General features: G+C 37.5%; 2 protein-coding genes across 3 annotated transcripts; one reads left to right on the forward strand and one right to left on the reverse strand.

Moving 5' to 3' along the window:
* Nucleotides 1–229: 229 nt before the first annotated feature.
* On the reverse strand, nucleotides 230–5,869 carry LOC145785659 (dynein light chain Tctex-type protein 2B-like). 2 transcript variants are annotated; one of them, XM_082597343.1, is made up of 4 exons: nucleotides 5,674–5,869; nucleotides 4,446–4,579; nucleotides 3,937–4,070; nucleotides 230–1,036 (listed from the first exon to the last, which is right to left on the reverse strand). In XM_082597343.1, the coding sequence occupies exons 1-4, from the start codon at nucleotides 5,754–5,756 to the stop codon at nucleotides 989–991; spliced, it is 399 nt and encodes a 132-aa protein (XP_082453469.1). In that variant the 5' UTR covers nucleotides 5,757–5,869; the 3' UTR covers nucleotides 230–988. The 2 variants fall into 2 exon arrangements, with proteins under 2 accessions (XP_082453469.1, XP_082453467.1); XM_082597341.1 differs by having other exon boundaries at nucleotides 3,937–4,082.
* Nucleotides 5,870–12,056: 6,187 nt separating this feature from the next.
* On the forward strand, nucleotides 12,057–16,574 carry LOC145785996 (uncharacterized). The gene has a single exon (XM_082597687.1). The coding sequence runs from the start codon at nucleotides 12,113–12,115 to the stop codon at nucleotides 14,882–14,884; it is 2,772 nt and encodes a 923-aa protein (XP_082453813.1). The 5' UTR covers nucleotides 12,057–12,112; the 3' UTR covers nucleotides 14,885–16,574.
* Nucleotides 16,575–16,576: the final 2 nt, after the last annotated feature.

Below are 16,576 nucleotides of genomic sequence, written 5' to 3' on the forward strand. Positions count from 1 at the left end.
ATGAGTGTAAAAAGTAAAAACAAAAGGCTGAGGAGTCACCAATGATCTCTAGTTCTTCGACGCTCCAGTTGTTCATCATGTTGCGTCCCCTTTGGAACGCCGATGGGCTACTGAAATGTTGTCACAATAGGCGAAAAATAAAAATTCCTGTTTTCCTCGATGCATGTAGGCCTGCTGGCAATTGTTTTCTTTCCTGTTTCGTAACAGTTAAAAATTCAGTTAATTACTTGCCAACATTGCTTTATTAATGTTTTTTGCGTGTTAACATTCACAAACAATAGGACTTAAATCACACACGAGTTTGTAGGCCAATGCAAATTCACAAAGTATAAAGTTCTGAAAATACAAAGTTAATAAAAATGCTCATAATAAAACCAGATTTCACTCTAAGCGCAAAAAGTAACAGTGTGGTGTGTTTTCCGTTATTGACGCTAAGCATGACATAGGCTACTTCATCATTTTATTAGTCTACTGCGGCCCTGACCGGTAGCGTTGACAGGGGGTTCCAGGAGTAGGCTACTTTTGGACCAGAAACTGATTTTAAAGGTCGAAACCTTCACAAGACTATTGCGTGCTCTTCAGATGTAGTGCGTCATCATCCAACCCATTTCTTTCCGGAGAAACTCCATTGGGCGAAAAAGCACCAAATTCACATCTTTCGATGGAAATTGGCTACCAGTGTTGTATCTTTTTGAAAAAGAGGTACCGGTATTGTGTCTTAGAGAATCTCATCAGTACCAGGATCAAATTTAGCCTACCTCCTACTACTAGCCCTGGTTCTTCCAACCCCATTAAAGAGTAAAGTATCACGCGATATTTGAAAAACTTCCAAAATAAATTTAAAAAATAGTTTTGCGTTGTATACAAAATCGACAACCAAAGAAAAACAACAACATGCGAAAATACAAATTCATAATTAGTGAAAATCTTTCCTGAAGGAACAAATGCACCCATCGATCACTCCATATCAGCCACTATTGATATATCATCAATAAAAGAATACGCCATACGCCGCGGTGACACAAAAGAGTGAATTCTGAAAAAAAGCAAGGACACCGATTACGTTGCATTATATAATTCATTTTTGTACCAAAAAAATTTCATACGAAGCAGATTAACAATCTCTACCATTTTTATATTGATTCATCTTGAAACAAATAGCAGACATTAGAAAGAATTATTTCCCCGAAAAAGTTATTAAAAAAGTAATTGCCAGAGAGAATATGCCTGCTTCGATTGAAAAAGGCTAGTTTGTTTGAAGTCTAAGGGTTGGATGCAGTTGGATGACTATTTTTTTGCATGGATAGACCAAACGTAATGTGCTGATTAGAATTGCCCATTACTGATCAGCAGATGAATTTGATCCTCGCAAAGATTTGTGAGTTTAGTAAATTCTTGCAAGCTTATTCTCGATCGTCCAATCAGACGGCTGGCTTAATCGGCTGCTTAAAAGATCAGCTTTGATGGACGGAAAGCAAAGAAAGAACCTAAAGTGTCAGCTCGTAAAGTTGCCTATTTCGTTTAATACATTCTGGACAGAAAGTAATAGGCTGCAATCATAGGCGTCGAAATAGGGTGGGCCGGGTGGGCGGCGCCCACCCTGCCGTGAAACGAGGGTGGGCAAAATATATTTTGCCCACCCTGTTTTTATGACACTAATGAAGTGTTTGTTACAATTATTTCTGATTACAATTATTTTGTTAAACGCTGAATTATCCAACCAACTGCAGCGCAACTTCTTGTTTTACGTTATGTCTCTCGCAAGGTATCCGACAGAAAGCAATTTTGCAACAACGCCGCGTTGAAAAAAGGCGGTACTCACTGCATTGCTGTTGCTACGGCAACTGCCACACGCTGACAAATCCTGGTGAGAAAGCCACGCCCACATTTGATCTTTTCTCCGAATGGTCTCACTTTCGTTACCTCACAATCAAACTTCAGCTCCGGGTCAGCGTAATGGAATGTGAATATGACATCATAATAAACATGACAATAAAATAACCGATACAAACTAAAGACTACTGAAACAATCGATTTTTACAAATCTTTCCCTACAAACTTGTTGCTGGGTATAAATTGGGGCACCGCGCGATGTTGTCATTTCATTATTGAAAAGTTAAACATGAAGCAAAGTCAAACATCTATTCGCGCATTCTTTAAACCAGCTTCCAAAAGGCGTCAATGATCATAACGCTGAAGAAGCCACGTCCAGCACGAATGAACGTAGAGATGACATTGATGAAGAAAACAGTGCTTCAAGGATGGACAGTGGTGAAGTCAATGTCTCAGGCAATGCACCGGTAGTTGTAGAAGACAGCATGAGCCATGGATCTCTACCTGTTCCATTTGACGTTAGCATGCTGCCGGATCAGCTTCCGGCTCGGGAAGATCGTGTGTTGCAAAGGAAGCTTTTTTTCCGAATTCCAGTGGATGCGTCTTAACCCTGATGGTACTTGTTACTGTAGTCACCTGTCCGAACATTTTGCTGCAAATCCGAAGGCGCCACTTTAAAGATAACAGGTCACGAGTCATGCGCTTTTTAGGTCGCAAAGGAAAACATAAAAGAAGTTTGTTTAGTTTAGTAGCGCTCATAAGATCGCAAGGCGTAAGAAAGCAAACATCAAACCTATTAAAGCTTAATTGCTGCAACGACGCTAAATGCAGTCTTTGTGAGAAAGACTAACCATTGCAAATTTGCGAACATACACATTTAATGAAATCTGTTTGAAAACTCTCGCCCACCCAGAATAGGCTACCTCTCTTCTAAGAAAAAATCGACGCCCATGGCTACAATTATCGTTTATAGAAATGGTGGAGAGAAATAGAGGAGTCATGACAGACAACTGGTCTACCCTTATGTTTCGAAATGAAGACCAGGCTTCTTTGAAGCAAATGGAGAGGGAAAGCCATCCCGGATAAAAAAAAAAAAGGGAAAATAGTCAGAATCAATGTTTAGAAAGTATTCTTCAAACAAAACCATGTTACCAGCTGTTCTTCAGGTCACTGACTGTCACAAATGCACAGATCTCAAGCATTCGTCGTTGGCTCCAGCTTGTGTCGGAGCATTGGTTTTGTCTTCAAGTCGAATTTGGCTTTGGATGGTGATATCGTATGTGGCTTTGGAGGCCCTCTGGCCCGGTCTTTGATGGAGAAGAAGTGGACAAAAGTCACATTGTATGGACTCTTGCCTTGTCCACGTCTTTTCCATCATAGACTTGGCCAGTGGGCGCAGGGATATCTAGAGAAGGGGATACGAAGGCTTTTAATACGTCTGACAATAGAAGGGCTTCTGTTTATCGTAAATAATCTCTGTTTATCGTAAAATGACAATTGGCACCGGTAGTAGTTTAATAACTCTTGTTATGATAACCTGCATTGCGCTATTAGCATCAGGCCTGGATACTCACTGCATGCTCATGGTTACATGTTAATTCAACTACCCGTATACTTGCCTTACATCTAGCCTATACTGCAAAGGCTTTATTAAGAAAAACGGCTTACTGGTAACTTTTCAACTGTCTTTCCAAACATGTATTCTTTAAATATGCTCTTTTATGTAACATTTACTAACTGTCTTCTGTAGCTGACTGTACCAGCAGCACAACAAAACTTTCTGAAATTGTGAAAAGAACCGCATGTTTCACGCGTTACAAACTACCGCCCTGGTAGTGTAACAAGAATAAGGCAATCGCTGTGAACCTTCGCATCCCCTTCTTTAGATATCCCTGAGTGGGCCTCCTAAGCCACATACGACATTCTTCTTTTTTAACAGATTAATCATGTTTAATCACTGTGTTTACTGTTTATGCTAGAACTTCTAGCATACTTTTTATTCCCGCAATTTGCTTGATATTGTCAAAATATTTTATTTTTTATTGTCCTTTTGTTCATACGGCATTACTGTCGTTAAATATCACACAAACAAAAAACGCTTACGTTCATGAACACGTCTTGTGCGTAGTTATCCGTATCAGAATCCCAGAAACATCTACATGCCATCTTGACATCTTCACCTCTTTGTTCTCCAATGACGCATTGTACCACGAATTTGTATCTATCGAATCCCATTTCTGAAATACATTCTAGACATAAAGAAACAATAACTTGAGTGAACGTGTGTATGCTACTTGAAGGAACAATAGCGATTAATAAATGATTAAAATACTGTTTCTAAAGTAATGACAAGATGAGTAAAATGCAAATTTAGATTCCAGAACACTACTTTCTTTAAGAACCAAACGATACTTGAAACTTTGTTTCTTAAAATGCCGTGTATCCTGTAGATGTAGACGCCTGTACACTTGTTTCATTAACAATAATTGAAGCAGTCACTTCCATAACATAATAAAAAAGATTCATACGTGTTGTGTGAAGAAATACAGGTCAAGAGATGATAGTTGCACACTGTTTACGGTAATACAGTTAAAGTTAGTTACGTGGCTTGCCTTTGAGCTCTAGCTTTATTTTATTTGATATTTCTTGAGTCCATGTCGATACTTCTCCTGCATTGTACTGTTTTCCATGTAGTATATCAGATAAAACATGATGAATACATTCTTTCACAGTAGCTTTCTTGAATCTGCGGAACCACAATTTGAGGCGAAATGTCTCATTGCAATGCTCATTCATCAAACGTGACACTACATGAAGCATGCCACTGATCAAAATTGTAACCATTGATAATTATTTATCGGCACATTTTTACTGTAGCCATTTATAGTGTATTTGAAAAGTGATTCGTAAAGTGAGATTTCGAAAAGTGAGTGGCAAGGTAGGGTATTCTCCGATAAATGTGTGTAACATTTCATAAATATTCGGTAAATGAAAGTGTTCGTTCTTGTACTTGCAATACAAAAAACTCGTCTTGTATTTAAATCTGAATAATAAATGCTTTATTTTTTAACTGTATTCTGAAATATATTCACAAATACACGAAGTGTAGTCATTTAAATAGAAACAAGGTTCCTAATTCATTGATGTTGCTTTGATAGATGAGTTTTCAAGAAACAAATTTAAAGTGCCTAACACATGGTACACACTACATTGTTTCAGCCTTGAGAAAGTGATCAGCACAAACGGTACCGGTAACAGTTATTGGCGTTTTGCATATTTAAACTATGAACAAATTTTCAATCAGCACATCTGTATTGTCATACGTTTGACTATGTTGTTGGTTGTTGACATTGCCAGTAGTCACTGCTACGATACCAAAAAGATGCACAACAAAGCTAAAGAAGGAAATTACACATCACAAACTAAAGCCTTCTCCAAGGCCAAGCCAATGAGCAGAAATCTAGAAAGATATTCTCAGGCAAATTCCAGCAAGACCTAGAGACGTTATGAGAAGCTTTTTGACACCATTGTGGTTATTCATAAATGTCTGCTATGCTGCAACTTGGGAGTGCAATCAATTAATGCTAAAAAAAGTTGGAACCAGACTATGTTAAAGGCTTTCACTCTTTGTGGCATGATTGCGGCACATTGACTTAAATAGCCTAATCTCTGTTCTTTCAGTTGTTGTATGGTTAGTTAATTGCATTGCATAAAATTGCCAGGATCCAAGCATCGCCTATAAAGTATAAATATTGACAATAATCACACAGTGTGTTTGACAATAAAATTTGACAAATTATGTATTTAACTGGAAATGTTTGTTAAGGTAAATGAAATTACTTGTGTTGGTAGTTGGGACGAATCATGTATGTTGGCTTTATTTCTGAATTTTTCAGATCTTCATTTTCTTCTGCATGTTCCATGATTATATATATTCGTTAGATGTGTGTTAGCTATTATAAACTCAATTTGCAGAGAAAGGCTTCTTCCAATTGTAAATCAATGGTATTTAAAATTGATTATGTAAAGATAATAAAACCTTTTGCAATATAAAAATCTTACAATTATGCTGAATATACTGACTTATTGTATGATAATAACTAGATGAAAAAAAACTATTAAATATCTCATATTAAAATTAATCACGGTTTCTGCTTTCAAAATATAATAAGTCTTGGTTATTAGCAGATTTGATTGGATTATTGAAAAAACAGGATGATACAATATCAGTGAAAAAGTTAGGCTAAATAAAAAAGCTAAGCAGAGGTGGGCATTACCGAGTACAATTGTACCGCGATACTTTTTGTGTACCGGTACCGCTGTACTTTTTGAAATTTGTACCGATTGCCTAAATACCCAGTACTTTTTTGGTCAAAATACCCGGTACTTTTTTTCAACAATGTTAACTCCGCAACGATTTAATCCGTAACGATTTAATCCATGAACGAAAATGGCGCGAAGAGAAATCATCATGAACGAAATGGTACTTTGGCATAGCCTAAAACTAAACAAGTGAAAGTAGAAAGTAATGAAAAATAAAACTACTCAAAAAGTAGCCTACTAGTTACTGAACATTGCTACTTAACATAAAAGTAAAAAGGAATTGTAGTGTCACTGTCTTCTGTTTATGCTAATTTTTATGGTAATTGCAAGCCAGTCCATTTTAGATGGATAGGCTACCAGTTGTTTTGTTTTATTGCTACTTAAGTAACACTACTTTCATTACTTTACACCTCTGATGTTGAAAGGCCTTTACTTCCAATAGCTTTCTATACGGCATGTTGGGTTGGCCCTTAACTATAAGTCTATAAACTAACAAGTATTAATAAGTACTAATATGCCAAGCCTTAAAGCAGCCTGCGGCCATGGCCGCTAAGTAGTGCTTGAATGACCGCCGGTGCTACTTCCTCCGTCGGCCAAGTTTGGCCGCCGGTTTCTTCTAGTCAATTATTTAATTTCGCAATAGAATGATCGTGGATTAAATGTCGAAAATATGTAGCATCAAAGAGTGACGCAGAATTAGGTCAGCGCATCATATTCATAGTCACTACTGTTGTATTGAATACATCCAGCTGCGACCACCTGCGCTGTAAGTCTTGTTTGCAATTCCCGATGTTTATTTTAACGAAGTGTTAATCCGAAGTGCTAATTTACATCGGCTGGCAATATTGTCGTTTTTATATCGATTCAATGTTGCCGGACATTGAATCGTTGTTAAAAAGGAGAACTAGGTTAGTTGACATCCGTGGGTAAAACACGTGTCTCCATAGTTGAGAACGCTGTGGGTTAGTGACTTCACACCCTCAAAGGTGACATCATAACGGAATAAATGGTCAGGTTTTATGAAAGGCGGTATGCAGTTGAAACAATTTACTGAGCTGCGAGCAGGTAAAACAATTTAGGGTCGTTAGATGGTCCCGCAATACCGGATTACAATCCCGATAAAGCATTTAATGCGTGGTACAACGATTCTATTGCAGGACGTCGCCCAGACTTCAACAACGCTAAGTGATCATTTTAACATTGTTGCAAGTTTAATGCTATTTACTTGTGCTATCGTTAGTGTTTTGGCCTCCAAGCACGCAGATTTGGCCGCCGAGAAGGAGCTCTCGGTAGGCCACGATGGCTGCCGGAAAAAAACACAAGTTTTAAGGCCTGTATGCCTACCTTAAATTTATACATTTAAAGGCGACTGAGCAAAATCAAGAGACTTGTGACTTTATTTTCCGATCTGTTCCATTCAGCTTTGCGTGCCTACCAAAGGGCTGGTTGAGCAGTCTTTGTGTAGAATATGAACATCGTCATGCAGTAGCGTAGCCAGGAATTTTGAAAAGGGGGGGGGGTTTGACGACCCAGCGGTGGTGGGTCTGGGAGGCTTCCCCCAGAAAATTTTGAATAATTACTTTGAATTTGGTGCATTCTGTAGAGCACTTTCAATAAAAATGTGGGTATGAATATTCCTGTAAAATGGTGCTGTCCGGTGGCTTAGCAAAAGGATAAGATCATGTTTTCTTCGGCATTTTTCGGAAATAAAGCTAAGTCTCTATGTTTTCTTGTTGCTACTTCCTGGCTGAGATGTTTGAATGTTTGGTATTAGCAAAACTCGCTCTTTTAATGCAGTTTTGTTTAAAATTAGGCAATTTTTTTTTGATTGAAAGCATCATTCTCAAGCATAAAGAGACTGAAAGCATCATTCTCAATATCGTGACGTCACACGCGTGCCAAAGGGGGGGTGTAACCCCCAAACAGAGATGTACGTATACGCCACAAACTTGCGGCTTTGTTTACGCTAACGCTTGCGGCCACATTTTTTGGATAGTTTGCGCTTGAGGCTACGCCGTAAATTTTCGCGGTTTTTTAGCGCATAGCGTCAACGCATACTTTTTAATGTTTTTTTTTTCGCTACAACACGCCCATAACTTCCAGCGCTGCAGCTGAAAGAATGTTTTCAATGGACAAAGACATATTGGAACCAAAACACAGCAAAATGTCAGATGAACACTTTCAGATGCTTGTGTTTCTTCGTGGAAATTCAAAATAAAATTTCTTTGTTTCGAGTGGTTTATACCGTGTGAATGTTTGGCACCTAGCAAACAAAATTAGTTTACGCTAGTGTATGCGCTAATGCTGACACCGCCAACTTTTTTTTACAAGTTGCATTGACGCATACGGCGTATGGTTTTTTGAACGTTTGCGTTAACGCTGACGGCGTCAATATTTTTTGTATGCGCGTACATCACTGCCCCCAAAACCCCCCCTTGGCTACGCCACTGTCGTCATGGCGCGTTGCTGTTACTTGTTAATATAATTGAGATGGAGATGAATCACATTTGTGGTTTTAAATGTAAGATTATTTCGATTACCCAATCAGAAAATTCATCATTCTAAGTCTTGTAACTTGTATTTAAAAAAGTACCGTACCGAGTACCGTACCGCGATACTATTTTTGCCCAGTACCGAGTACCGGTACCGTGGTACTTTTAAATTGTACCGTGCCCATCTCTGAAGCTAAGGTATCACCATAGATACATGACAATACTCAACCTTTTGATGAATACAGAAACAGCCAACTTGAAACAAAAACATGGACAGTTAAGTGGCATAGAATAATGAATCTGAATACAAAGGTTTTATGTCTAACTCTATTGAGAGCATGTAGACCCAGAGCAGTAGTACGGTACCTATCAGGGTCCCAGGTATGGGTTAAGTACCGGGAGAAGACTTGGCTCTTGTAGGTGTGATGTGTTGGCGTACTGCAATTTACATGCTCCAACATACCCAAACCAAGCCCTCCAGCACTGGGTTAAAATGCCCTTGCAAGTTTGATGGAAAAAGAAGTCTGATGTAAAACCTACAACTCAGGGACCTCCTCGTCTCAGCATGCTGAGCTACGGTAGGCAGACAAACCTTGTGTTTAATGGGTGAGGCCAGGATTGCGCACAATGTACTTTACCTTAAAACTCTATAGCGCAGGCTCAAGTTCACTTCACGTCTTAGCCTAAACCCCAAAAGTCCTGTAACAATGGGAAAGGGATGAGTAGGCAAGTGAAAGATGTCACTGGAAGCCACAGTCTCAATCCTGCATGCAGGTGGTTCAGAAGTATGGGTCGTCTGATGCTGAACTAGGAGATCCTAGCATCACCCGGCAGCACCCTGAATGACCACGCAGCCTTCTCTAGGGAAGCAATGCCTGCTCCACATGGAGAGAGGCCTAGTAAAGGTGGCCCAAACAAAGCATGTCTCTACTAAAACCAGTTAGCATACCACAGCTAACATTTTCTAAGCGGTAAAAAAAATAAAATAAAACTGAAACTTGCTTGCTGGAAGGTTAGGACCATGCTTGATGATGTAAAAAATCCTATCAGAACAATACTCTGCACCGACTGCCCACAAACTTGCTAGACTGGACATGCCACTATCAACGAAAGACTATTGCTGCTATTAGCAAAGCTCGCTTTCCTGATGAAGGCAGCCTCATAGAACATGGTGCTGGTTATGCATTCTTTGGTTGGGTAAACCTCTAGAAGAGAAATGCATTTCTGGTGTTGGTTTTACAATTAGGAGCCCTATTCTACTCAAGCTTGAAAATCTACCCAAGGGACACTCGGATTGTGTCATGTCCTTATAAGTATATGGTACAACTCCGACTTGGCTGTGACCACTACTCAACACTTATAAGTGTCTATGGGATGCTCTAACTCTAATAGCAGAACAATCTGAAAAAGAAAGATTTTTATGCCTCCATGCGCCATCTCGCAAAAACATCTCCACATTCCCAAGTGAATATGATTTCTGTTTTACTACATGATTGTTCAAACTGCAAGCCACGCAGCTTATCAAATACTGAAAATTATCCACAAAATAACATTCCAACTCAACTTCACAAAGGTGAAAAATGAACAAAACATACGAAATTTTCAATGAAAGCGACAGTAGGCTACCGGTAAGCTGTTTTTAAAACAACCTAAGTTCAAAACAGGCTGGGCCAATCGCTGTTGTGGTTGCCAAGGTTGGCGGCTTTTTTTTTTTTATTTTGGAAGGACTACTTTTGGAACACTACAAAATTTGGTTTTAACTGTTGCGATTTCTCATCTTGCAAGCCTTTTTGGGATTTGATCATCTTCAAAACTTTGATTTTGGTCACTGACAGTAGAGAAACGAGATTGTTTAGGCCAATCACGTAAAAAATATTTCTTTTTGATAACCAAAAGTTCCAATGGCAGGGTGGCAAGCATCTTCACTTTGAGGTTTTGTTCGTACTTTATTTGATTCCGGTTTGCGTAAGATACGCTTTAAAAAACTATTGAATGTTTTCTTTTTACAAAAAATGAGAATAAGTTGAGGTAATTTTTTATCAAGTTTCAACTTAACTTTGTAACTACAGTATCATGCAAAATTGAAAAAAATGTAGTTTCTAAATATTTCAGCAGTCGTAGTGCGAAAGCACAACAATGAACACGGGAATATTTATCATTCCATGATTCAGCTTAAGTATTACTAAAGTTTAGCAGTGAAAATATAATTAGTTATTTTCACAAATTCTTCGTTTATAGCTTTAGCTTATTTTCTGAGTTTCAGGCTTCCTATTCAGGTTAATTCACTGCTCTTTCCGTGAACACACTTGCTGGGTTTTAATAATGTAATGTGGTTTTTCAGGACATAAAAAGTATTATGCTCATCTAAACTGCCTGAATTAAAAACATACAGTATGCGCCTCCTGACAATGTAACATTTTCTGCCAAACCTGTCGTAATCGCTGGGGTGTTAACAAAACACTTCAGCCACTTGGTGAAAAAAGCATGAGAACTTAAAAAAAAAGTACTTTCTATTGCGGATATTGTAAAATCGTGGCTATGGAAACAATTGTGTTAGGTTTGGATAGTAGAACTGGTTGAAGGTAGTTCAACTCAATTTTTTTCCAGGTAGGCGTAAATCACAAATTAAAAGTTTGGCAATCGGTTTGGGTAAGAAATTATGTCTGCTTGAATTAAGAAACTCTGTTCTGAAATTTATTCCAATAGTTGATTCTAGTTATCCAATTGAAGACATTGGTGCTCACTGGCACTGCTAGTGCAGCTACGATAATTCTTACAATTTAACATACGGTAGGCAATAAAAAGATTTGGGCTCAAAATTTACTCCAGTTTGAAGTTTTGGTAAAGCTACTACTTTTCAACAATATTTTCATGAAACAAGAAATTACCGTAACTTTTTTTGTAATTATTTACCGTATAATTTGCAGTGTGTGTATTATTTCATTGTTTTGTTTTGGATATGGACAGCTTTGTCTGACACAAATAAATAATAATAGTTTTTGTTGCGATTGTCTATATTGTTCTGATTTGCATTAATCACCATGCAGCTGCATTGCAGCACAATATCAAGCAAATTACGGGAATAAAAAGCATGCCGGAAGCACTAATAAAAACAAAAGACAGAACAAAATCGAAGCAGTTCATAAGGTACCTGGTAGATCACAGCTGATCAAACATGATCAATCTGTTGAAGAAGTGTAATATTTTATTGTAAGCCTAAATTAAGTAAGCCTAAATTCACTGTAATTAAGTGTAAGCCTAAATTCACTAAATTAAGTGAATATATAAAACATATTGTACTTACCACAATCCATAGTTAACGCTTTTATAAACCTTTCTTTGAAAGCCACATTAATCATAATGTTTTTTGTAATTGCTGAAACTTAATCATTTCTCTTTTCAAGGAAACAGAAGTCAGGCTTACACTAAATTATTTAATTAAAATTTCATAAATACTGCAAATTATGGGAGCCGTTGAAAAAATAGAAGATGACATAAGAACGATTTTAAAGACAAAACGTGTAAGGGTCACAGAATTTTTCAAGGATTTTGATCGCCTTCGTTCTGGCTTCATCACAGCATCCCAATTTAAACGCTGTCTTGATCAGTGTCTTGGTCTTAGATTAACTTCAGATGAAGTGAATTCTTTGACTGACAAGTACAGTTTGAGAGCAGATGACATGGTCAATTATCGAGCTTTTTGTGATATTATTGATAAAAATTTCTTGACAGATCAATTGGCAGGACACCCTGAGTCTCAAACAGTTCCTGTTTTGGAATATCTTGGTACAGAAAAGACTCATTTACCATTTGGCCCAGATGTCATGGAAAAGGTCAATTCGATTTTATGTAAAATTGAAAACTACTACACTTACCATGGAGTTAACATTCGCACGTGTTATGAAGATTTTGACAGACACCACAATGGTCTTGTTACTTCTTCCCAGTTTGCAAGAAGATTTCCGGGACCTCCGGATGTTAGTGAAGAAGACATATGGCTTTTGTCCCGATATTATCAGGATCCAACAAAGCCAGGCTTGACAAATTATCTTAATTTTCATCATGATGTTGAACAGCTGAAAAGAGTTGCTTCACTTGATAAAATCGTTTTGGGAGGCAGTTCTAGACCTGATGCTGAATCACCACAATATTTAGATGCAATCATTGCAAGCAATCCTGATTTAAAAGCGATTTTTGACAAAATTCGAATTGCTGTTTACAAGAATGGGATCAGGACCACTGAGTTTTTTAAAGATCATGATAAACTCAGAAGCAAAATAATCACCAGAAATCAATTTATTTGCGGGTTGTCTTTAGGTTGTGGCAAGCAAGCCAATTTGACTGCTGCAGAAATTGAAAAGTTGGCAGATTTGTATCAGACTCCAGATGGAAGAGTAGAGTACAAGCCTTTTTGTGATATAATGGAAAATGCTTTCAATGTTCCTGGGCTGGAAAAGCACCCCACTGTTCATCCTGTAGTACCCCCTTCTGGCTCGTTAGCTCGTACTCTAGCTAACATTACTGGTGATGATAGAGAGCGCTTGATTCAAATTCTTTCCAATGTGAGTGAAGTGGTCAGGAAAAGGCGTCTTTTGCTTTATCCTTTCTTTAAGGATTATGACCGAGGCACAGCCTATACGAGGAATGTTACAAAGTCTCAATTTGCTCGTGTTTTGCATACTGTGAGCTTAAGTCTTAATGAAGAGGACGTGAAATTGCTATGCAAAAAATTTGAAGAACCCATCAGTGGTGATGTTAATTACCCGGCATTTTGCCAAGCAGTCGACCAAGAGTTTGATCATTATACCATTGATGCACCCGCACCAATTCCATCAACTGAGTATGTTCCTCCACCTCTTCTTCAACCACTCGATTGTTCCCATGTAAATATGGGAGAAGTCATTTCTCGCATCAAACACCATGTCCTTGTGAATCGAATAAGAGTTGGAGAGTTTTTTGAAGATTATGACCCTCTTCGCTGTGGCTCTATCTCTAAGGCTGTTTTTGTTCGAGGTCTGAACTTAATGGGAGTAACCTGGTTAGATAAATTTCAAACACACTTGCTGTTGCAATGCTACACTGATCAAAAGAAACCGGACTGTATTTTGTGGATGAATTTCATGATTGATATTGAGTCAGTGTTTACACAGCCTGACTTGGAAAAAAACCCAACAAAAAAGATTCCTCCCCTGGAAACATTCGTTTTGCCAAAGGAAGGAGCACATGTTAAATGGCTGAGTGCTCCTTCTGAGTTGAAGTCAGTTCTGGAAGAAGTTATGGCTAGAATGCGGAGCAAGGCAACTCAACGACGCTTACTTGCTAAGCCTGTTTTTCAAGACTTTGACATGCACAACAACGGTCATATAACTAAGTCACAGTTTCGCCAGTGTTTGGCAACGCTAGAACTGAGTGCTGATGAATTGGAGACCAGTGCTATTGAAATCAAATTCTGTGACAACATTGGTTTCGATTATATAAGATTTTTGCAAGAACTTATGTCCAAACCAGTGGCTGTTCCAAAATACAAAGAACATTTGGCAGAGTTGCAAGCAGTAAACTCCAATAAAAAACCTGTAGAAATTGATGCTCTGGTTGATCTGAACGCCATCATGACTAAAATCATGTCAATTGTGTCTAAGCAGAGGATGCGACTGTATGAGTTTATGAAGGATTATGACAAACTAAAAAGTGGTCGGATCTCGACAACAAATTTTGAGCGTGCTCTTGATCTTGCTGGTTTACAACTAAAAGAATCGGAAGCGAAAATTCTCATTGATGCTTTTAGCTCTCTGGGACATCCAGGATTTGTTGAGTATTATGCTTTTTGTGATGCAGTTGAGTCAATTTTCACAGTAAAGCACTTGGAAAAAAATCCCCTTTGCACACCACGGCAGTTTGTACCACCAATTGAGTGGGAACAAAACACTCTAACACCAGAAGAAGAAATTGTCTATAACAAATCAATGACGAGAGTTGCTGAACATGTTCATAAAACACGTACACAGTTGTTTCCACTTTTTGAAGATTATGACAAAGTGCATAACGGATCAGTGTCAAGATCCCAGTTTCAAAGGGTTTTGAGTGAGTTGGAAATCAGTTCCTTGCTCAACGCTCAAGAATTTCACGTCATATTTACTAAGTTTAATGTGCGCATTGGTGGCAAAAATGATGTCAATTATATCCCTTTCTGTGACCAAATTTACGAACTTGCAAAATTTGATGCATTTAAACCTTAAAAAGATTAATTTGCTTTAATTTTTTGTTTCTGCTGTCTAGCTGTAAGTATTTATATATGTTTTTGTCATGTGCTTGTGCTCATAAATGGCTCTCAATTCTCATCTAAGAAGTATTGTCTATTGTTAAGTAAATGTTGAATTCTTATACTGCGTCTGATTTTATTACATTATTGGTACTATTTGTACCAGTTTTTTAATTCATAAAATGTTTCATTTATTGTTGCTTGTATATATATGCTTATCCTGGTAATTGAACATTTGTTTAAATAGTGCTTGCATTTATAGCGAACTTGAGTGTTTATACAAAGTAGTCTACACTCCAAAAATACTTCAAGCCATGTTGTGTCAGCCTCCTACTGCACTTAGTTTTTTTTTTTTCTGAAAATGTAGTTGGTGGCATGGTTTGAGAACATTTAAACTGCTCACTGACATACCAGACCTAATAGATTCTGCTTTGAATTGTCAACAAGGTTTGATAGTCAACCTTCAGTTGAATTGAAAGTTGTAATTTCTTTCTTCATTTTTTCAACATTGTTTTTGTTGTAATTTTTGTTACTTGTTAGGGCTATTTGTAGTAATGTCTTAGACATTGATTTGCACTGTGTGCTATGTGGTTTGATTTGAAGATATTTGCTTGATATTGTATTGAGCACAATTTCTCACATTATTTTTGCTTTTATTGTCTGTACCTTGAAGTGCTATATATTGTATTTCATTTATTAATTCTCTCATCGAAAATGAAATTATCAGTATGAAAAAATATTTGTGCTGGTAACAATTGAAAGTTTGTTCACTCATTTGACTATAATTTTAAACATGAAACGTATCATTATTTGAATTTGCCGACATGAATTTTTTTGTGTAAGCTGGCAAAAACACCAGCTTGCTCTTCGTTGTATATAGGATTCAAACAATTTTAAAAGTTGTTTTGTTTTTGTCGTATCCAGGGTTACGCTCGGTGATTGAAAATTTCAATTACTTGAATGAGAAGGCAAGGAAGGCAATCTTCAGACATGCCTTTGAGTGTCTTGCCAAAGATACAGCCGCATACTCTTGAGCGGTGTCGAACTGGCGCCCTGTCGAGTGTCGTTCTACTACTCACTACTCGGCAATGCAACTGACTTATAAATATATATATATATATATAAAAGTTTATGCGTACGTAATTGCTTACTTTATGCTTAACTGATGTTGGTTTACCAAGTGTGTTTTGAAAAATCTTTAAATGGCGGTTGGTTTCGTTTTGTGCTCTAACCTTGATGTTCTCTATGGCTACTCGTTGAATAGCAATTTGTATTGTCGCACTGTGTTGAAATAATACGTTTCTACATTTTGTGTAAAATACATTTTGACATTTTCACGCATTTTGCACCAAAATATCTTATTCTAATTTATGTAATTATTCTTGGATTAAGTTTCACTATGAAAAATAGTCCTTAAATTCTGTAGTTGCCGCTTGATAATAAGTTGAACTGTACAATGTATAATGTATATACCACAGCAACTTAATTTTTTTGCTCTATTTCCTTTAAAATATCATCAATGCTTTCTAAGCGCAATATACCGGTAGCCCATTTTCAGACGTTTGCCGTTCAACATCTCTTGATTACTTCAATCGAAGCGTCATAAATTAGCCTAAAAGAGTGAATTTATGATTGTGTTTTACTTGACCTATTTTCATGTCTGTTAGGT

This window comes from Aplidium turbinatum, chromosome 16 (assembly GCF_918807975.1).
Source record: "Aplidium turbinatum chromosome 16, kaAplTurb1.1, whole genome shotgun sequence".
NCBI lineage: Eukaryota > Metazoa > Chordata > Ascidiacea > Aplousobranchia > Polyclinidae > Aplidium > Aplidium turbinatum.

Excerpts from the sequence above, each read along its gene's own strand:
- LOC145785996 (XM_082597687.1), top strand. The coding sequence starts at position 12,113 with ATGGGAGCCGTTGAAAAAATAGAAGATGACATAAGAACGATTTTAAAG.
- LOC145785659 (XM_082597341.1), bottom strand. The coding sequence starts at position 5,756 with ATGGAACATGCAGAAGAAAATGAAGATCTGAAAAATTCAGAAATAAAG. Across the intron at positions 4,083-4,445 it reads AATAAAGCTAGAGCTCAAAG|AATGTATTTCAGAAATGGGA; the intron begins GCAAGCCACGTA and ends CTTTATGTCTAG. Across the intron at positions 1,037-3,936 it reads CACAAGACGTGTTCATGAAC|AATTCACTCTTTTGTGTCAC; the intron begins GTAAGCGTTTTT and ends GCTTTTTTTCAG.